This window comes from Mollisia scopiformis (assembly GCF_001500285.1).
Source record: "Mollisia scopiformis unplaced genomic scaffold LY89scaffold_2, whole genome shotgun sequence".
Lineage (NCBI taxonomy): Eukaryota > Fungi > Ascomycota > Leotiomycetes > Helotiales > Mollisiaceae > Mollisia > Mollisia scopiformis.
The window spans coordinates 665,942-686,053 of record NW_017263582.1 but is presented as its reverse complement, the minus strand read 5'-3'; the positions used below and the strand labels follow the sequence as shown (position 1 = coordinate 686,053).

Below are 20,112 nucleotides of genomic sequence, written 5' to 3'. Positions count from 1 at the left end.
AATCAATTTTTGCTGGAAAAGGGGTCAATCAAGCGAGGTGTTTCGCTTAAGTCCGAGTGTCCGTCTTGAGCTTTTGTTCACGAACCTTATTGAGTTTTTTCTGATATTTAATGTCAATTAGGCTTCCATACTGTTGTTGGTTGGTTTCATGCTGTGACTCTGTTCTCGACATTATGGATAATTACAGCAGTACCAATGGTCGGCCGACATGATGAATAATCTCGTGGTTACCGTGCCTAAGATCTTACCTCCGGATAGCTCCGACCTGCAGCATGCTGACATCCCATGCTCATCACCCCTGCCTCGTTATGCTTATTTGTACTTTGCATACTCTCTTGAACCTCATTTCCATCAGCCTCTTCACAATAGCACATGATGGAGTCCTCAACGCCTCAAGTGGACGACATGGCACAGCATGAAGCCCCAACCAAGAAAAGACGGCCTACAGAGAAACGCAAACTCCAGAACAGGATTGCTCAGAGAAAATACCGTAAGCTTTCCGTGCCTAGTTCATGAATTTGCATGCTGAGAATGTCTAGGTGAAAACTTAAAGAGTCGTCTTGAAACCCTGGAGCGTCAAGCAGCTGAGATAGCAGATCAACAGAATACCACTGTCCCTGAGCCTGAAAGCAGATTTCAGCCTCAAGTAAATGACCCACCCGCCAGCGCGCTCGAAGAGAACAGCTTCGATTTCCTCCTCGACATAGATCCCGAGAATGACGCAAATTCATTCCTTCCTACCGATTCTGAGGCTTTTGAAATTCCCAACTACCCTGTATTTCCAAATATGGAGAGCATCTTCGATAATCCGGTAGAAGCCGAATCCTCCACTCCTTCAAAAGATAGAGATAATGGCAACCCCAGTGCACCTACACCTCTTGATGCTGAGTTCGAATATGATTTTTATATCAATCAACTCTCGAACGAAAATCCCCTTCCAAGCGATCCCCCGAACCAATTCAGCCAAGTCAGAGAAAGGCCCGGCTATAGTCCTTGGGGTCCCGGCCACGTGTGGTCTGGCGGAAAATCTCCTGCAAAGACCATCGACAATTTTGTTCGCATGACACCAGATGCAGGAACAATAAGCAAAATGACAATCAAACCTCCTAACAGACCTCCTGCTTCAGACGGAAGCTTAGAAGCTTGTATAAAATTGGCCCCAACTTTCGCCTCCGAACTTGTTCGCCAACTCCGCCTTGACGATTCAAAGGAGAACCACTCACTCGTCAGAACGGCCATAGCACGTGGGTACAATATCAGAGACGTGTTTCTTGCTGGCCTCTCCTCATTAGATAAACAAGAAACTCTCCGACCTCGGAAAGGCTTCGATCTGTACAACAACACGCTGACCCTAGTCCCAACCTCTACGCTACAAGCATATCTTTCCAACGCTATGGCGATGAAGTTGCCTATTCACGGATTGAAAAACGAAACTTTTCAATCACCTTTCTATCAGCCCGAAGCTCTAGCGGCGGGAAATATGGCTGCGCTTGAAGCAATCTGGAATGAAATTCCGAAAGCGTTACGACCGACTCGAGGACAGATCACAGTACCACATCATCCATGGATGGACATGATACCATTTCCAACTCTACGAGACAGAGCTCTTACCCTGAGTGCATTGAACCCACCCATCATAGACATCGATGATTTCAAGAACGATGTTTTCATGAACTGTGGCATGTTTTGCTGGCGCACCGGAGGCACTGGAGGATCTGGTCAACCTTGGGATATGCGGAGCTGGGAGGCAGAACCGTGGTTTCTCAAGAAATGGTGGATACTTGTTGGTGGCGAGACGGGAGAGGTCTGGGAACAGACTCAGTGGTGGAGAGCATTGAGAGGCAAGTCAAAGGTGGAGATGGATGGAGCTGCGAAATGAGGAAAACCTGAAGAGCGGAGAGTCTGATTACCGAATCAACGCCACTCATACGACCAATTTTACCCAATGTCGCCAACAATCAGACCAAAGGAGGACTGTCTCTGAAACATACCGCAAGATGTGCATCAGGATAGCGTGCTCCATAGATGCCAGCAGCATTGACCGAAGTCCGAATCTCCTTGACTTCTTCCTCGGTCAACTTCACATCCAACGCCCCAAGATTCTCCTTCAAACGCTCCACCCTCTTCGTTCCAGGAATAGGAAATATATCGCTTCCTTGCGCCATCAACCATGCGAGATCTAGCTGTCCTGACGTACAGTCCTTCTTCTTCGCCAACCTCTCAAAATCCTCCACGAGCTTCAAATTCTTGGGGAAATTCTCCGCGCTGAATCTCGGCATGATCCTCCTCGCATCCTTTGGGTCGAGATCCTCGAGAGATCTGTACTGTCCAGTCAACAGTCCTCTACCGAGAGGACTATAAGCGATGACCGCAACACCCAACTCTCTGCACGTCTTCAACAGGTTGATCTGCTCGGACTCGATATCCAGCGCAAAAGGCGAATATTCGACCTCAACAGCAGTGATAGGATGCACAGCACAAGCTCTTCGCAAGGACGCAGCAGAAATCTCACTGAACCCCATGTAATCAATCTTTCCCTCTTTCTTCAGCTCAACCATAGCTTCCACTGTCTTCTCGATAGGAGTCACGTCGTCGATGCGATGAGCCATGTAAAGGTCGATCTTGTCGACGCCTAAGACTTGGAGACTTCTGGCACATGCTTGCTTTACGTATTCGGGATCAGTGCGTAAGACACGGAAATCGAGTGGGTTTCCGGGGACATAGCCGAATTTGGTGACGAGGAAGATGGAGGAGCGGAGGTTGGTGCGTTTGAACCACTTTCCGAGGAGAGCTTCGTTGTCTCCGTCTATGCATGGTTAGCTGTTTAGTCTAGGAAGGAGAGGGTTTGAGACGTACATCTGTCTGAAGTAATCCAGAAAGTCTCGCCAAGCTCATGAGCTCCATCGAGGAATTTGAGACGAGTTTCATCGGGAATATCGCCTTCGCCGTACCATATGCTTAAACCCATACAGCCAAGCCCCATCTTAGGGACGAGAGGACCATTCTTTCCCAAAGGACTTGTTGGAAGCTTGGACATGATGTTTGATGTGAGTGATGGTGGAGCTTTGTAGAAAACGAAGCGTGGATGAAAGATGGAATTGGAATGGGACTATGAAGAGGATATGAAAGACTTTATATATCTGTAACTCCACTCAAGAATAGAAGACAGTCTTCCTTATCTCCATATTTGCTCACCTCAGCCAATTCGAGGATAGTGAGCCATTGTACGACCTTGGGCACATGCTTGTTGTGTACTTAGTATGTGAGAGATTTTTTCCAGATCGTCTTTAGCTCTGGATGATCTCACGAAAATCACATCAAATGGAGTGGCTCACGTCAGCCATTCACGTGACGTGATAGCGTTTAAGAGCTGCAAGTGGAGGACTCCACTCGAGTCAGATGTCTTCAACATGTAGGTGAGTATGACCATCAAGGTTGTTCCTATCAAGCCTCATTTCTAAGAGAGAGCAAATCGTAATACAAGAATCCTAAAGTGATAGCTTAATTCATAGATAGGACTTCTTGAGATTAGTAACAGACTTTGAGGTACGATGTGCGACCAGAATTGCTACAATCGAAGGAAGGAGCAAGCTTTGAAGCGACGTGCAACAAGAAATGGAATAAACTCAATATCCCACGTCATTCTAAAGGGAGTGCTACCACTGTACAGCACAGATTTCTTCATTTTTATTGAGACGACCTGAGACTTTGGGACAATGAGACACGATGTTGACAAGAATTGAGATTGTATGTTGTTCTCCACGGCGTTCAATTCCCCAGATCATGCCAAATTATATCAAATATTGAGATGTGGTGGAAGGAGCGAACATCAAGACGACGTGCAACAAAATCGGGGATAAACGCAATGTCCCACTTCGTCATAAATATTCTCCGGTACGTTTAATCCTTCAGAGTACCAGAGATTTTTAAAGCGCTGTGTGGCAAAGTATTTTCTGTGACACCTAGAGGAGCAAATGAATGCTATATTAAGTTGCCAGCAAGCCCAACTTTAAAATACTAGATGCTGCTAGATAATACTACAGCATCCAGAGAAAGGACCAACAGAGCTGCAACAAGTTTACTGCAATTGATCATACTTATCCTTTCCCGGAGCGCCTGCCTACATAACTTGTGTTCAATGTCTACCGTTGAGATGTAACAGGAAGGAACGACTACTAAGACGATGCGCAACAAAATTTCCATACTCTCCAACTTTGGAAGGTGCAAAGAACAGCCAAAAAAAGTGCGATGTGCAACAACTCTGACCCAGCTCAACTTTGGACGGGGAGACGAACGAAAATTACAGAGACGACCCTATCGTCCTAACAGATAGCACACCTGTTAAGACCATATATTCACCACCCTTCACAGTTTTGAGGACCTGAAACCCCAAAACATCCGTCATGAGGTCCCCAAAAGCTCCATATCACGTGCCGCATCTGAAACCTAGACAGAAGTACTCATGTACCCCTTTACGCCTATCACAATTTCAACCCACATTGTGCCTGATTTCATCTGAACTTAACCTTTTTCCTCATGTGTCGATCACGGAGATCACTTCAGGTCAAGTTTTGGAATGCAGGACGAAGATCTGTGGCGGATTGTGGAGATGTGATGCAGGATGGGGATCTCGGAGAATTCGAAAATCTGGGTAAGATTTGAAGATGAGATGAAGTGCATAGTTGGAGTGGATGTCGGGATCGCTGAGAAAGTTGGGGACGGTGAGGAGTAATTTGGGATTGAGAATGTCCGTTGCGGTGAGGTGGACTCTTAGGAGTCGGAATGTCGGGTACCAAAATGAGAACTAGTTATGAAAATACTTATGTGTATTGTCTATCCTCTGGTTCTGGACATTGGAGCTTTCCAGAAAATTTTTGTAAAGTTGGAGGAAAGGTGGCTCTGAGGTGTTCCAGAACGTTACAGGTATCAATTTCTTGTAGAAGATCTACTACAAGGCTGCCTGAGTTCCTCCTTCCGGCCAACTCCGAAAGGAGCTCGGCACTCCATGATCTTGGCATTGTAGCAGAGCCTAGTCCTCGTGAGTCTTTGCTCGCCACTTTACAGTCATCACTCCTGTGACGAATGCGCCACGTTGACTTGCGAGGTGCTCAGTGTCAACTGCCACACAACACTCAGAGAGACGTACAACAGATGGCGAGACAGAAATAGCGACGCATACATTAGATTGTTATCAGGTTGGCCACAAGAGTTCATATATGTTCAACAATGAAAAGTTCACCAATGCTCAGTCAGCATTTCCAAGAAGTTATTTGCCAGGTGAAATGCAAGTATAAGACAGCACGGATGCATGATAACAGACCGGGTTCAAGCCGGGCGGGAGCTAAGGTGACATATACATGCATTCCCTAACTTCAATGCAGTGGTAGTGAGGCAAGTATAACAGCTGTTTTATTATCGACATGTTTTCGGCTGACGGCGACCATAAATCCACGCGTTGAATCTACTTCGAACACTAATTCAACATGCTGAGCGTAGACGCTCGATTACAGGATAACTGCAAAAAGGAATGTTTGGAAAGGAGGCAAGAGGGTTCTATGGGGAGCATCATTGCAGTATGACTTGAATTTAATAGATAATTACAAGTGAGCAAGAAGCCGGATTTCCCGCCCATCGACACTGTCGATGTCCATGCCACCATAATGTGATAATCGTGGCGTTTGTGGCTGAAATATTTGACACAACAAGATCATCTGCCATTACTTGAACACGCAGACAAAAAGGCGATGGGATGGAAGGAGAATGGCACGGACTGCCATCACTTTCTGAGGAGCGGGATGGCCGCGGGAATGCTTCGTGAACAGAGACTGGACGATACAGCATTGCATCCTGTATCAGACTTCCAATAAATTCAACAGAGGCTTCTGGGTGGTCCAACGTCCGGACTCTCAGACACCACACATCGTCTTATGATCGACTGCCACAAAGCGAAGAACGGGCACGAAGGCCCAAGCGTATTGCGGGGAAGGGTCCAAGCTAGATGTCTATCATCCGGGGGAAAGGCATTTAGTTCATTCGCATAACATTCCACGGACATACCCCGAAGGTTTTTGAGCTACGAATAATGATCTGAAGGTTTCTGAAACAGAAGTAGAGTTCTCACTAGAGAAGACATGCCGCTGCATGTCGGATACTCCTGTGAAAGATATCGATGGCGGGTCTGGAACTGTCATAATTGGAGCCTCTTATAGACGAGGATCAAACCGCCTTCTCGCTTTGCCACGTTCCGTGGTCGATTCGGGTAACTACAACCTCAGGTAGTGCAACCACAGACGATCTGATAAATCAAATCAATTGGACATGGAAGCTGCAAGTTATCACTTGATAACTACAAGAGCCATTTGAGGCTGAGTAGAGATGCTTACATGATCTTACATACATTATTAAAAATGGTGGAAAAGGGAAACGAGGAGGTTGTTGATCCGAACCTGCGAACCTGGAAGCGAAAAGGGGTCGAGTCACGTGTGACTCTACTTCGGCACCCTCCGGTTTTGGCGCATCCGACGTTCGGGTGCTTCAACCATGTTTGAGATAGACTTCGGACGGCAACTTTGCATCTCATGGCTCATACCTATGCAACGATGGAGTGAAAGGTCTAGCTGAACAGGATCGAGACCCTGCTTTGTGGACTCGACCCCTCGAGCCATCACCCACAGACCTTTCAAATCTTCGATTACCAGAAAAGAGAATGGCGACACCTCAGCTTGCATCTCAAATTCAGTCAATGAACTTCGTTCCGGTACCGACTGTGCAGCGATCTGCGGAGTGTCTTCCGCTCCTCTCTTCAATTTGTCCCACATTGCATGTGTGGGTTCTGGGATTTTCACCGATATGCGAACCGCTCTTCTGTCCTATAACACTTGCTCTTAACCTCGAAGCCCCTGTTGATGATTGATACCAGTTCAAATGTTATTCGTTGCTGATTTTTTCAAGACGTTTTCTTTCCGCTTCACACCTCATTTTCTTCTCACAAACACACAATTCAGCCTGGGCACACGGAACCTTCAAGTGTTGTCAACCTTACCCCTGACGCAGACATTGTTGCAGATTGGGAACTTGCCGTTGCCTAACATGTTCGTGGCAAAATAACGTCTAACTGAAAGGAAATGCATTGACATCTACTCGAATATGACAGGTAGGTGGCGCTCTGCTGCCGTCCATCACAGCGGCAAGTCTGGACAGACCATTTTCAGATCTAGCATTGCCCCATGATAATGATGCTGCAGCTCCCCATGGCGATTGACACAAGGATCTGATACTGGATCTCGTGCATTCAATGCATGGAGATATGCATATCAAGCCCTTCTATCTCTATCTTTCGTTTTTAGGTCGTCATCTATATCTCAACCCTGTTGTTAAAGGCAGGTACTCCCCGCCTGTCAAAGTTCTTGACATACATTTACGAGCTTGGTCCTATTCGAAAAACCAAATACTGGGAGACTTGATAACATCTTGTGGAACAAGAGGTTGACGATGTATTTACAACGAGATGTGACGCCACCTGCAATCGGGACGGATGGAATGTCGCCTGTAGGGCCAGTATCAACCTCTACTGCAAATAACGGTCCTGTAATTCTCGCCGTTACGGGTGCCTTCACAGGCTTCGCTGCTTTGGTGGTCATTATGAGGATATATGTACGAGCTTTCATGCTGAAAACGGTTGGGGCTGATGACTGGATAATGATGGTTGCGATGTAAGTCCCATCCACTTCTTGCTATTCCCATTCTGATAGTCCCAGGCTTGCGTCTGCTGCTGTGTATGCATGTTTTGTTGCAGAAGTGGATCTTGGAGTAGGACACCACATGTCAGATCCAACCTTGGTGTCAAATTTGGAAAAGATTTTCCATTGGTTCTTTTACCATGGACTGCTCAATGTTTTTGGCATATCTACTGTGAAAGTATCTATTGGCTTCTTCTTGTTAAGACTGGTGCAAGGCACGATGTACAAGGTCAGTTACTCTGAGCATGCCCAACATATCAAGAGCTAACTCTTAAAGCGGATTCTGGTTGCGTGGATAACCTTTCTTGTCATTTTCGGCTTAGCTTCCTGTGGAACGATGTAAGTATCTATCTTCTGCTCGCGAGCTGCACGCCTCACAGACGCTGATAATTACAGTGCCTTCGATTGCACACCGATATCCGCGGCATGGGACTTATCCCTCTTGGCTGATCCAAATACGAGGTGCTTCTCTACCTCTGTATTCCGTAGCATTGCTCTGGTCAATGGAGGTAAGAGTTTGCAAGTTTATGTATGACTTTGAGCTGACATCTGCCTAGCAATTAATGCTTTCACGGACTTGGCCTTTGCATTGTTACCGCTGCCCATCATCATACCACTGAAAATCAATCTGCGCACTAAAATATCTCTGATCTGCATTCTTAGTCTTGGATACTTGTATGTTCAATACTGTGGTCACGAAGCGAAAACTGATATGGTATAGTGCGTTTGCTGCCTCGATTGTCAAAGAAGTTCTTTTGTCAAGCTTCTTCACCGACCCTGATCCATTCTTGTGAGTTGATGTGCAATTATCTTGTTTCCACGAACTCCAACCACTAACACAAAATCAGTGGGTATACATTTCAAATATGGAACGAGTAAGAGACCAGATGTGGAACCCGTTTCTCAAAGTTGTGCTAACAGCTTCAAAGCATTGAACTCAACGTCGGTATTTTGGCAACTTGCCTCCCAGCATTACGACCACTCTTTGCCTGGCTCTTTGAGACCGCAAGCGCTCTCAAAGCCACAAGTCTGCGAAGAACGGGCCTCGGCAGTAACGCAAACAACAAAATATACAGGCTCAAAGACGGACATAACATGGACCCTATGCCCTCAAGATCGACGACCGCTCTGAGCCAAAGAGGGTACAGGATTACAGTGATAGGTGGTCCCAAAGTTAGCGAAGACGGGGAACCGATATTCGATCGAAGACCAAGTTTAGCGAGCAGTGGACCAATGTCGAAACTTGAGCAGAGTATCACAGAGGCCGATAGTGAGAAAGATTACGAGGATCAACCAATGCACTTCGATAGGAGATTTCGCGTGCGATCACCAACAGACAGAGAATTCGACTTCCAATCAAGGAGATTAGGGATTTTGAGGACGACAGAGGTGATGGTGGAGAGATGATGACAACAACGGTTCGAAGTAACAGTTCTGCTGGCATTTCGCACATTTCGCGCAATTGCGATTTGCGCTACTTGCGCTGCTTGCGCAATCTGCGCCATTCTCGCTGGTATCGGTGGAGACTCACAGATATCATGTCCGACGATGATACGAATATATGAAGGGAAGGCGTAAAGGTATTGTTGTTTATGACAAACTCAATCATTCATTATATGTATAAATTTCATATGTTGCAACATTTGGGATGGAGTCATGAGCATTTGGGCATTGCTTGATCTTTACTCTAACAAGAAGCAACTTTCTGACCTTTTGTCAGCTTAATGTGTACCTATATTCAAAAGCAAAAATCAAATACCCATCTAGATTCTGATATTATTGTTACGGGATTGAGTGGCAAGGCAGTGCTCATGCTATGCAACAGTCAAGATTGGGTTAAATTGGATACAAATCCCGCAGGGATGGGGACACGGCTGCGGATTGAGTACTCGGCACAGGTCGAACATGATCGGTCGGACCACCTTATCAATGCCGTCCTTGAGAGCACGGGAGACTTGAGACTTGAGACCAGGGGCAAAGTGGCGTCACTGAAGAATGGAAAGAAGATCAGAGCGCACATGATTCTCATGACATTATCATACATCATGTTATTAATGCCATCATTTGCAACTCTAACATCTTCTGAGCTCGTGATGTAAACCTTGGGTATCAATGTAAATGCATAGCAGAACGCCGAGAACCAAACAAGAACGCCACGCCCGAATGTTTGAGCAAAAATACAGCTCAATCCGAGTCATAGTCCACCAAGTTGACTCCAGCAGTGGTAATAGGAGCATCCTCTTCCAGCTGCGATTGCTTCCTTTTGACGCCAGCCAAAAATGGCTTGGAATCTGACTTCGCAGCACGAGAATCTGCGAGGAAAGGATCCATAGCAGCTCTGGTGTTACCTCTTATCTCCGAGGCAATGTTCTCCTTTTTCTTCCTCGCAAGCTCTTCAGCTTTCAATGCCCTCGAGGCCTTGCTGGCCTTCAACTTAGATCTGGACTTCAAAGCCGGTTCCTCAATCTTGAACAAAGGTTTCGAAATGGCCTTGTCCGTCACTCTCTCTGCATCTACTTCGCCATAGTCAATGAGAGCTGCTCTCCTCGCATCGTCCTCATGTTCCGGTAGTAGATCAAGCCCTAGACTCATTTTGTCTTGCAGTGCTACTGTCACACCTGCTTCCTTTTCCCTTTGTTTCCTGCCTTCTCGAAATGATCTCCTCAATCTCTTGTTCTGTTCATAAGGATCGTCCCACATTTGCTCCGAAAGATCTTGAAGTTCTTCGAGACGTTTCTTGCTATACTCTAATCTCTGCTTGTCTTCTATCTTGCCCTCTAGAGAAGCAAAAGCGTTGTTCCTCATCGCTTCCCTCTCTTCTTTTGTCATTATCTTGATGTCTCCCTCTTCGACCTTGTCCTCCCCTAAGTCTCGCTTCCTTGCGCCTTCTGTGACCACGTAAGCTGTATTTTTGGGATCTGTTCGAATCTCAATCCAGCCTCCACAAGCTGTATGCTTCATCCGAAAACTGTATATCGCCGACGAGAAATAATTTCCGACCTTTTTCTTCTCGGCATTGAATCGGACACCTTGTCCAATAATGGTAGGCTTCGGACAATGCGTACACCATATTGGAAAAGGCATCTCAAATCGTACCGTGAGGATGCCTTGCGATATCTTGTTCGCTCGAGCTCCAAGAGCGTGTTTCCCATGAAGCTGGTTTCCACTCATCAATCCCTCCTGGTCAGGAGGGACATAACGTCCCATATTGAAGCCCTGCATGTTGCGACTGTATTGTTTGCTTTTGTGTTGATGTTGTGGATTCTAGTTGAAAGGAATGCCAAATTGTCTTCATATGATGATCAGCCTCGCTTAGTCACCCATCTTATCTGTGACGCTAACGCCTCAATTTCGACTCCAGCCCTCGACCCTCGTCGCATCATAAATCATTGAACTTAGTGCGAGGCCAATTCTACATTCTTTTCAATCTTGCGAGAAACACTCGTACAAAACAGTGACTCCAGCCCCAAGACATACTGTCGCGGAAATCGTGACCCCGAGTGGCGTTGTCCAAAATCCAATCAAGATGAGTAGTGAAATTACAGCACTCGAGAATGATATCAAGGAGTACAAGCTCCAGGTCAGTAGACCCCTCCTAGGTATGATGACTATCACTAATATCGAGTTAGTTGGAGGCAGTCCAGCTGGGGCTCCAAGCAGATCCGGACAGTGCAGAGCTTCAGGAACTAAAGACTGAACTCGAACAAGTCATTTCCCTCACCGAAGCTACGATTGCAGAACTAAAACCCGCTTCAGTGCAAGCAGTTGTACCCGAAAAAGCAGCAGAACCAGTGAAGGAGAAGTGGTCTCGAGAGAATCACCCGGCGTTCAAAAAGACCGCTGCTGCAGAAGAGGCAGAGACGACGACAACTTTCAAAGTAAATGATATGGTACTGGCAAAATGGCACTCTGGAGATAAGGGTTTCTATCCAGCTCGAATCACGTCGATCACAGGCTCTTCTACATCGCCAGTATACATTGTCAAGTTCAAGAATTATGACACTACGGAAACTCTGCGAGCCAAAGACATCAAACCCATTGCCAATGCAAACAAGCGCAAAGCTGATGGAACACCAGTGGTTGCTTCTCTACCTCCACCACCTCCCGTCAATACCAACGTCATTTCTGCGGCAGCGGATATCAACCCTGAGCTTGCTCAGCAAACTAAGCGTGAGCCAAGTAAGGTCAGTGATGGTCCTGTCAGACCTGCCAAAGTGCCCAAGAAGATCAAAGCAAACAAAGAATTGGAAGCTGGCAAATCAAAGTGGCAGGACTTCGCCCAAAAAGGCAAATTCGGAAAGACTGCAAAGAAGGAGAGCATGTTTCGTACACCAGAAGGAGTTCATGGCCGAGGTAAGAACATCTTTATTCTTCAAACATCATATAGCTAACAAATCAGTTGGTTTCACAGGTTCGGGTCAATCGATGCGGAAGGATCCTACTCGAAGTCGGCACATATACCAAACCAATGGAGACGATGAGTTTTAGTAGGCTGAGTTTGCATGGACTGGAGTTTCGCAAGTATCTGGCGTTGGGGGCGGATTCTTCGGTCACCTTTCTTTCCTGGCAAAGCATTTGATGGAGGCTAACCCTGGGCTTTCGATTTGCAAATAGTACCGTTGGTTGCTGGGCTGATAGAGCAATGGATGGACGTAACATACAAAATACCCGACCTTGTGCCGTGGAATAGATGCTGAATCATGCTGTCTTTTAGGACCTGAACGATGTGGACTTTTACAGGCATTAGACCGCAGGACGAAAGACTACCAAAGAAAGCGATGTGGCGGAAACATGCAGGTAGGCGTTCCTTTTGTCTATTGTACACTTTTCACATGCCAAACAACTCTATCTTTGTCCCTACCTCCTCTGCAATTGCCATGAAAGCCTTCGCTCTATCACTTTCTGGCTCAGAAACAACAGTTGGCTTCCCTCTATCAGCATCATCGCATATACTAGCATGTAAAGGTATGTCTCCAAGAAATTTAATGCCATGCTTTTCGCAAGCTTTTGTTACCCCCGATTGTGCCCCGAAGATATGTGTACTATTATGACAATGTGGACATGTGAACAGTGACATATTCTGTATCATTCCAAGGATCGGGGTCTTAATCTTCTTGAACATGTTGATACCTTTCACGGCATCTTTCAAGGCGATGTCTTGAGGTGTGGAAACTATGACAGCCCCTGAAAGATTTTAGCAGGAATCTTTTGCAGGACCTGAACTTATTACCGTCCAAAACAATCTGCTGTGTGATGGTCAGTTGTGTATCACCCGTTCCAGGCGGCATGTCCAAGACCAAGACGTCCAGTCCGCCCCAGTCGACTTCATGTAATAGCTGCTGCAGTGCCTTCATTACCATCAAGCCTCGCCATACCACAGGAGCTTGATCTCCAACCAAGTATCCCATCGACATAGACTTGACCCCATAATTCGAGAGAGGAATAAGTTGATTGTCTGTCTGCCATCAGACACATGCACCCATTTGTAGAATCATTCACGAACTTGGTGATAATCGAGGCTCTCCAGAAAGATTGAGAAGTGTTGGTATAGAAGGTCCAAAGATATCGGTATCGAGGATACCACTTCGAAGACCACGGCGGGCAAATGCCAGAGCGAGATTGACTTATTTTTTAGTTACAACGGTCTATTGGTTTCGAGCGGGTTTCAAACCTGCAATAGTCGACTTTCCAACACCACCTTTCGCAGATGATACAGCAATCACTTTCTTCACATCCTTGATCTTTCTTCGTTCTGGCAAGCCTCGCTGCATGCGCGGAATGCTTCCTGTTCGCGGCAATCCCTATTGCAACAGTTTAGATGATATCAACATAGTAAGCCAGGCTTTCTGCAGCCTACCAGAGGATTTTCATGCTGCAAGCAGCGCAATGTTGAAAATGATCGAGGCTTCATAGTTGTATCGATTTGTTCTAATGCCATCACAAGCTTCTATTTCGACAGCAGGAGGGCGGCCGCTAGCGCTATATCGAAGTGTGGGGAGAAGATAATTTCTGAAAAGGTTTTGAACTTTAGCAGAGCTTTAGCAGCACACATTTAAATTTTCATTTCAAGATGGGAAAACCAAAGGGCGTCGCCCAGCAGATTGCTGAGTTCGAGGTCCCTGCTGTTACAGGTATGTTGTCTCCTGTGCGACCAAAATGGTCTGAAAGTCTCGTCTGACTCTTTGCAGACTTCGACCCTGAAGAAGATGCGCCAGCAGAAAACAGCGATGACTCTGCATTTGATTCCAGCGAAGACGACTTGGCTGGCACGGAACATTATGCTAAAGTTGGGTATGTTATCATAAATGGACAGGGAAACCTCTGCTAATACATCACATAGCAAAAGCAAGCTTCGAAACCCAGCCGAGGTTTTGCTTGGTCCCGAATACTCTGGAGCTCGAGTGACTCGAGATGCTCTCGATGAAGAATCTGGCGAAGAGGACGATGAAAATGCGCACTCGGAGTTCACATCTAGTGAAGAGGGAGAACAGGAGGAACAAAGCGGACAATACGCAGACCCAGAAAATGTGGCTATAGACATGGACGAAGAGGATGGCGATATTGATAGTGACGGAGCACTTGGAGAGAGTGATTTGGAGAGGTTCAAAGACTTTACTTTCCGAGGAAGCTCTAAGCCTAGATCACTGAACGGTGGGAGAAGTAGACCTGTTGCGGCGGACTTCATGTCTGACAGCGATGATGAGGGCGTTGCTTTGAATGGCAGTCTGCCAGAGGAAGAGGAGGAAGAGAGCGACGAAGATATGATGTCTATTCCTGACCAAAGCGAAGAGCAAGTCGAGAGTGATGAAGCTTCCAATATAGAAAAGTCCAGAACCTCCGAAGCGAGTAGTGATGAGAACGAATCTCAGTCAGGCGAGGAGGACGAAGAAAGCGAGAACGAGACGGAGGATAGTGATGATGATGCAGACGAAAAGAAGTCTCGACGGGCTGAATTACGGAAGATCATGAGCGAAGAGCAGAAGACCGTGGTTGCCACCATTTCTCAAGCGGCAAAGGCAGATGCAGAGAAAGGCAATGCTGTGAAGGAGCAAAGAAAAGCCTTTGACTCCTTGTTGGGGGTCCGAATGGTCCTACAAAAGGCGTTGGTCGCCACGAATACCATGGCAGTTACAGAAGAGAGAGACTCTGAGGAGGCAGCAAACCAACCTTACGAAGCTGCCGAAGAGGCTGCTATCAAATTATGGAACACATTGGACTCTATACGACATGATCTGCAAAAGACAAGCACTGGTTCCAAGAGTGGCCAGAAACGAAAGCGCGAGATTGACTCAGCCGCTCCGTCATCAGCTATATGGGAGAGGATGCAAGGCTTGGAAGTTGCTGCCATTGACAACAGACAAAGAACTCTCGAGAAATGGTCTTCCAAGGTCAAGGGTACAGCTGCAATGCCCGTTTCAAGAAAACTCAATCCCACAGCAAACCAGCAGTCCATCACTTCAGTGCTCCAAGACCAACTTGCAAGCTCGGATCACCTAATCCAGCGTACTAAGATCCCTCGATCTTGTGCTCCAGTCCAGCGAGATTCGAAAGTCACAGAAGATCCAAATATCTATGACGATGGCAACTTTTATCAGATGCTGCTGAAAGAGCTTGTAGATCAGAGACGGGTAGAGTCACTCGCGAACCCGGTCAACTCGGCTGGGAAAACGATGCAATGGACTGCGGTCAAGGAGGCCAAGACTCGAAAGGTTGTTGACACGAAAGCGAGCAAAGGCCGCAAGATGCGCTTCACTGTTCATGAGAAGCTACAGAATTTCATGGCGCCGGAGGATAGGCGAAATTGGGAGTCTCATGCTATAGATGGATTCTTTGGGTCTCTACTTGGTCAAAAGATGACTTTGGGTGAGGAGGATAGTGAGGAGGAGACAGAGGGGAACAATGGAGTGCCGTTGGAGGAAGAGGGTTTGATGTTGTTCAGATCGTAGATTTGATGATTTGAATGAGATATCTGCTCGGGTTTGTCACTTTTCTTGCGTTTTGTTATGTCTACTCAATGTAGGTTTAAGGTCTGAGTATTTTTCCAACTCCAAATGTTACCCTGAATCCGTTTTCCATCAGCTCCTATTTCATCCAATTTTAGTAGGAGTAATATGGAAAAACGAAGTATCTGCAGGTTGTTTCGTTCCGAGAACTCGATTGCATGTCGTTGTGCCTTTTGGATATAGATCGTTGTTACACCCTGAGAACAAAGATCCATAAATGCTTTTTCTTTGATGATTTGAATGTCTCATCTACTTCAGACAATTCAAGGTCGTCAATGTTTCAAGTCATTTTGTACTTTACGCGAGCATTTGTTGTAAAGCCAACCACCCAGTGTTGTACACCTTGAGCCAGAATTGCTACCCTGAACGATTGGATATTTTATTGAAGCCGTACATTCAAGCTTGTTTTTTGCGCAGCCGCAGCGCGCTTCGCCTCCTTAGATGTTTCCCAAGCTGAAAGTAGCCTGCCAGAAAAGAGATTAGGAAGTCGCGTCCGCTGCCTTCGATCTTTTCCCCTCAGCACTCGCACCCGCAAGTTTTCATCTACACACCTCACCCATCGCCGCAATGGAGGGCAACAGAGCTAATTTCCTCCCTCTATCATTCAACAACAACGATGAAGAAACTCCTACGCAAGACAATTTGAGGATTAAAAAACGCGCAATTGACGATGTCCCATCCGATTCCGAACATGAAGCCGAAAGTCAAGCGTGCAGTGACACCGGTGCAAAAAAGCAGATGAACATGGAGGCAAACAAAAAGCCGAAGCCTTCGACCTCCGCCGAGTGGGAAGAATCGTCCTGGGAGACGCGGTCTGGACCAGGGTCCAGAGACGAAGACTTCAGACGGATTGGCGTTCACGTCAACGATTCTGCAATTGAAATGTGGGCTACAATTGGCCAAAATGGAGTTGTTGTGGTGAAGCATCGGCATATGCTCAGCAATACGCCAATGGAAGAGGATCAGCTACTTGGAGGAGCTCGGGTGAGCATGGCAAAGGTGAAGCTCGATCGAAAGATACTCGCCAACTACCTTGGCAATGCCGAAACTGCATCAGTCACCCAAAAGTTGCAACTTGTGCGGGAATTCCTAGGCGTGAAAATCATCAAAGAAGTTTACGAACCTTCTGAACTCCAAGTTGGGGTTCGAAAAGATGCACCTACTATTTCTGTCTTTGCGGTAATGCAATGCAGTTCGAGTACTAAGGCTAGTCTGCAGCTACAATCTTACGGACCTCAATTGAGAAAAAAAAGGTATATCGGCATTGAGGAAGTTACGTTTGATGAGGCGTACCTCAAAGGTAGTTTGGCAGAGACGAAGGATTACATCCGGAGCTGTTTCAAATTGCAAAGAAGCGGCGAAGGTATGTAATCAATATAGCTGTTGCCTCCGCTACTCAAGCTGACTCTGCTTTAGTCCTCCGAACAGATCAATCAGCGCTCAACGAACAAGCGCAAAATCAAGAACAGGAGAGCCAGAGTCCTTTGGGTTCGTCCTCGATGGAGTCTGCTTTCACTTCTCTTGACGCTACACCGATCAAGTTGAAGAGAGAGGCGAGTGCAAACATCAGTGAGCGAGACCAAGAGATTACCAAGAGAGATTCTTTGATTCGGGACTTGCAGTTGAAGAATGAAAAATTGGAGAGAGAGATCATCAGCATGAAAACCACAATTATGGATTTCGAGAAAGAGAAAACTAGCATGAAAGCAGCAAAAGTGGAAAAAGTTGAGAAAGCCTCTTCCCTCAAAGCTGATTCTGGCCGCAAAAAGTTGCCCTTTTGACTCAAAGGGAAGATGCATTATCAAACATCGTTTCGAGAATGGAAAGCAGCAAGATTACGTTAAAGTTCCGGAGGAACAGGTTGTCAAGCGTGGCAGTGGTATTAGCAGGATTGATTACGACTGGCAGAAAGCGAGCAAAAAAGTGTAGTCTTAGGACTTTTAAAAGGGTATGGGGTTGTATGAAGCTCAGGTACCAAGCATTAATCATAATTTTAAGAAAGCATTGGACCACAGCCTCTGAAATGGTCAACGTCTATAGATCAGCTCGAAATTGAAGTCATTGAGAAGCTGGCCAATTGCAATTTACCTCAAAGTAATATAATAGCCTAGCAGATGAAGTCCAGCAACTGATCTATGCAATAGAAATTGGAATACAAGAGATAGCCTTTTGCAAGTTCATGGCAGTCCCAGACTAATAATCTCGAGAACATCAAAATTTCACGTAACAAGGAAGTTAGGCTACATGTTCTAGTCATGCCATTTGCGAATAAGGCCCCTGCCCATAAACAATAACTATTCACGTATGGACTAGAATACATACTATGAGCAGCCTGGTTCTCCGGATTTTAACGTTCATTTAGAATAAGCCCTCCATAAACATTAGTACAATGTTATCTTCTATTCCGATGTCTACGACAACTTCAAGAATTGAAAAAACCATTTGTCGTTGACTTGCGTTACTGGTCACATGATCGCGCAAGTAATAGGGGCATGCGCCAACGTTGACGAGTGCTTTTAGCAGACAATGTTATCTTCTGTCACAGTATCTACGACTTCCTGCGTCGTAGCGATTCAACACCTGTCAGTAGCAGTGTTTACTCTACAGGTGCGGCCTACGAACCTGTGCCTATAGGGGCAGAGTCTGCTTTCATGCGGGGTTGATAGCAATATTATCCCAGAGCTGAGATTGAATCAGAGAATGAGGCTAGCGTACAAAGATATCTTCCTTTGTTTGGTACCCTCCATTCGGACGATCATAGTTACTTTTGACACTTCCACTTCCCCCAGACAGCACGATTCCGAATCCCTATCGACTAGACTGCGGCATATTGCCTCAGTTCAACATCCTCACCTCCTACTGAGCTGGGCTCCTAGCACTGCACCCCAAAGATATAGACACCTGGACTGGCAGATACCAAGAAAGAAGATCAAAGGCAGGTTAGCAGGACTAGGAGAGTACGGATGGACGCTGCTAGATGTAAGAGGGTGACTTCATGTCTTCTACAAGCTAGGGATATAAGAGGAGAAGAGGAGGTGGGAGGCTACAACGGGGATTCTTCTGTATTTTGGGGGGTTTTCAACATTGCGCCTTTGTGTGCATTCCAAGGCTCACTTTTTCTCCAAGAGCAAATGCTTGAGTCCTATTGCTAGGTTTGCTCAAGAGGCTTTTGATGCGATTCGGGTGTCTTGGGATCTATCTCTAAAAGACTCTACACTCCTGGTCTCTAATAAAGCATACACTTCTGGTGGCCACTCCAACTTGCCTTGGGAGCCTCATAGTTTCTTGCTATTGGCTTGCTTCTGCTCAAATTAGCTTCTAGCGTTTTTAGGGGCTTTGCAACAATTCAGGAGGAGGGACCTCAGACTTCCACTAAAAAGGTTCTTTTTCCCCTTGTGGTTTTTAAGCTGTTTATGAGTAGCACTATAACAGAAATCCTTAGATTATCTGATTGTCACTCAACCGTTTGTCAAGTTCTCATTTCAGTAGCATTTAGCGCTATTAAGGCTGCCGCGCTAGCAAAGTGAAGGCTAGCGAGCCTCGATAGAAAGAAGATTCCAGCCTTCCACTGCTAATCTTCACACTCTCAGCGGCTTTCTCAACGACTTTTGAAGCATATATCAAAATATCACAAGAAATTGATGCAATTGCTACAGCGATTGCTGCATCAGTTAAACCCGTTCCCTCTGCAGCCTTACAAATTGACCACAAGCTAATAGAAACAGCACTGCCGATAATAGCTAAGCCGCGTAGTCGCATAAGAAGAGTTCTTTTTACAGCCCCAGCCTTCGAATCCTCCTCAAAATCGAATACATTATACTGCTTACAAGTCATTCAAATCCCTTGCAGACTATCATATCTATGAATCAGGTTACCCCCCTAGCACATGTCAAGTCTACAAACTACAGCGAAGTAGACGATAGTCGTGGAGCCAAAATACTGCACAATGGGGGCTAGATCATTATTCCAAGGGTGTAGAAGCTGCGATAGAGAGAAGGATGTAATCGACTCTGGGGGCATATTTATAACATACACAATATCAGGTTAATAGGAAGCAAAACCAAAGGAGAACAGCTGCTAAAGAGATGGTAGAGCATATCACAGAAGAGGAGGCTCAAGAAGCTCTGCAAAAATAGGTGGCTAAAGCAGGAGAAGCTGAGCTAAAAGAGAAGCAAAAGACCACTATTACAGTGGCAGAATATAGAAGTGTAGCTTGAATGCCAATTGATCGAAGACGTGTATCGGGTGAAGCTCGATCACCTTGTCTAGGACAATCTCAAAAATCGGGACAGCCACTTGCCGTCGATGTGAACTACCATCACATGATCGCGTAAGCAATAAAAGATAATCGCGTAAGAATTAGGAGTACG

The 20,112-nt window shown here is 46.1% G+C and overlaps 8 protein-coding genes across 8 annotated transcripts; 5 read left to right on the top strand and 3 right to left on the bottom strand.

The window, feature by feature from the left end:
• Nucleotides 1-375: 375 nt before the first annotated feature.
• LY89DRAFT_727941 (uncharacterized protein) lies at nt 376-1,879 on the top strand (the record flags this gene model as incomplete). The annotated part of the gene is made up of 2 exons (XM_018219213.1): nt 376-490; nt 540-1,879. The coding sequence occupies 2 exons, from the start codon at nt 376-378 to the stop codon at nt 1,877-1,879; spliced, it is 1,455 nt and encodes a 484-aa protein (XP_018077522.1).
• Nucleotides 1,880-1,958: 79 nt separating this feature from the next.
• On the bottom strand, nt 1,959-3,037 carry LY89DRAFT_693418 (Aldo/keto reductase; the record flags this gene model as incomplete). Its single annotated transcript, XM_018216634.1, has 2 exons — nt 1,959-2,806; nt 2,857-3,037. The coding sequence occupies 2 exons, from the start codon at nt 3,035-3,037 to the stop codon at nt 1,959-1,961; spliced, it is 1,029 nt and encodes a 342-aa protein (XP_018077521.1).
• A 4,118-nt stretch (nt 3,038-7,155) lies between these two features.
• Nucleotides 7,156-9,305, top strand: LY89DRAFT_169714 (uncharacterized protein). The gene is made up of 8 exons (XM_018205558.1): nt 7,156-7,712; nt 7,758-7,968; nt 8,017-8,078; nt 8,136-8,248; nt 8,297-8,414; nt 8,461-8,529; nt 8,588-8,614; nt 8,669-9,305. The coding sequence occupies exons 1-8, from the start codon at nt 7,492-7,494 to the stop codon at nt 9,144-9,146; spliced, it is 1,299 nt and encodes a 432-aa protein (XP_018077520.1). The 5' UTR covers nt 7,156-7,491; the 3' UTR covers nt 9,147-9,305.
• LY89DRAFT_169715 (uncharacterized protein) lies at nt 9,306-9,881 on the top strand. Its single transcript, XM_018205559.1, has one exon. The coding sequence runs from the start codon at nt 9,464-9,466 to the stop codon at nt 9,836-9,838; it is 375 nt and encodes a 124-aa protein (XP_018077519.1). The 5' UTR covers nt 9,306-9,463; the 3' UTR covers nt 9,839-9,881.
• LY89DRAFT_679968 (DUF572-domain-containing protein) lies at nt 9,581-10,997 on the bottom strand. The gene has a single exon (XM_018213981.1). It carries the CDS (start codon nt 10,959-10,961, stop codon nt 9,924-9,926), a length of 1,038 nt encoding a protein of 345 aa, XP_018077518.1. The 5' UTR covers nt 10,962-10,997; the 3' UTR covers nt 9,581-9,923.
• Nucleotides 10,998-11,265: 268 nt separating this feature from the next.
• Nucleotides 11,266-12,227, top strand: LY89DRAFT_693416 (uncharacterized protein; the record flags this gene model as incomplete). Its single annotated transcript, XM_018216633.1, has 3 exons — nt 11,266-11,319; nt 11,369-12,092; nt 12,139-12,227. The coding sequence occupies 3 exons, from the start codon at nt 11,266-11,268 to the stop codon at nt 12,225-12,227; spliced, it is 867 nt and encodes a 288-aa protein (XP_018077517.1).
• A 170-nt stretch (nt 12,228-12,397) lies between these two features.
• On the bottom strand, nt 12,398-13,870 carry LY89DRAFT_169684 (nucleotide binding protein-like protein). The gene is made up of 5 exons (XM_018205557.1): nt 13,597-13,870; nt 13,411-13,540; nt 13,243-13,362; nt 12,970-13,194; nt 12,398-12,923 (listed from the first exon to the last, which is right to left on the bottom strand). The coding sequence occupies exons 1-5, from the start codon at nt 13,675-13,677 to the stop codon at nt 12,568-12,570; spliced, it is 912 nt and encodes a 303-aa protein (XP_018077516.1). The 5' UTR covers nt 13,678-13,870; the 3' UTR covers nt 12,398-12,567.
• On the top strand, nt 13,752-15,799 carry LY89DRAFT_605911 (TRAUB-domain-containing protein). Its single transcript, XM_018210407.1, has 3 exons — nt 13,752-13,870; nt 13,928-14,030; nt 14,080-15,799. Exons 1-3 carry the CDS (start codon nt 13,810-13,812, stop codon nt 15,683-15,685), a joined length of 1,770 nt encoding a protein of 589 aa, XP_018077515.1. The 5' UTR covers nt 13,752-13,809; the 3' UTR covers nt 15,686-15,799.
• Nucleotides 15,800-20,112: the final 4,313 nt, after the last annotated feature.

Coding starts and splice junctions, on each gene's coding strand:
- LY89DRAFT_169714 (XM_018205558.1), top strand. CDS start 7,492: ATGTATTTACAACGAGATGTGACGCCACCTGCAATCGGGACGGATGGA. Junction 8,530..8,587: donor ACCGACCCTGATCCATTCTT/GTGAGTTGATGT, acceptor ACACAAAATCAG/TGGGTATACATTTCAAATAT. Junction 8,615..8,668: donor ACATTTCAAATATGGAACGA/GTAAGAGACCAG, acceptor ACAGCTTCAAAG/CATTGAACTCAACGTCGGTA.
- LY89DRAFT_169715 (XM_018205559.1), top strand. CDS start 9,464: ATGTGTACCTATATTCAAAAGCAAAAATCAAATACCCATCTAGATTCT.
- LY89DRAFT_679968 (XM_018213981.1), bottom strand. CDS start 10,961: ATGCAGGGCTTCAATATGGGACGTTATGTCCCTCCTGACCAGGAGGGA.
- LY89DRAFT_169684 (XM_018205557.1), bottom strand. CDS start 13,677: ATGGCATTAGAACAAATCGATACAACTATGAAGCCTCGATCATTTTCA. Junction 13,195..13,242: donor AGAGCCTCGATTATCACCAA/GTTCGTGAATGA, acceptor GATGGCAGACAG/ACAATCAACTTATTCCTCTC. Junction 12,924..12,969: donor ACAGCAGATTGTTTTGGACG/GTAATAAGTTCA, acceptor AAAATCTTTCAG/GGGCTGTCATAGTTTCCACA.
- LY89DRAFT_605911 (XM_018210407.1), top strand. CDS start 13,810: ATGGGAAAACCAAAGGGCGTCGCCCAGCAGATTGCTGAGTTCGAGGTC. Junction 13,871..13,927: donor CGAGGTCCCTGCTGTTACAG/GTATGTTGTCTC, acceptor GACTCTTTGCAG/ACTTCGACCCTGAAGAAGAT. Junction 14,031..14,079: donor GAACATTATGCTAAAGTTGG/GTATGTTATCAT, acceptor TACATCACATAG/CAAAAGCAAGCTTCGAAACC.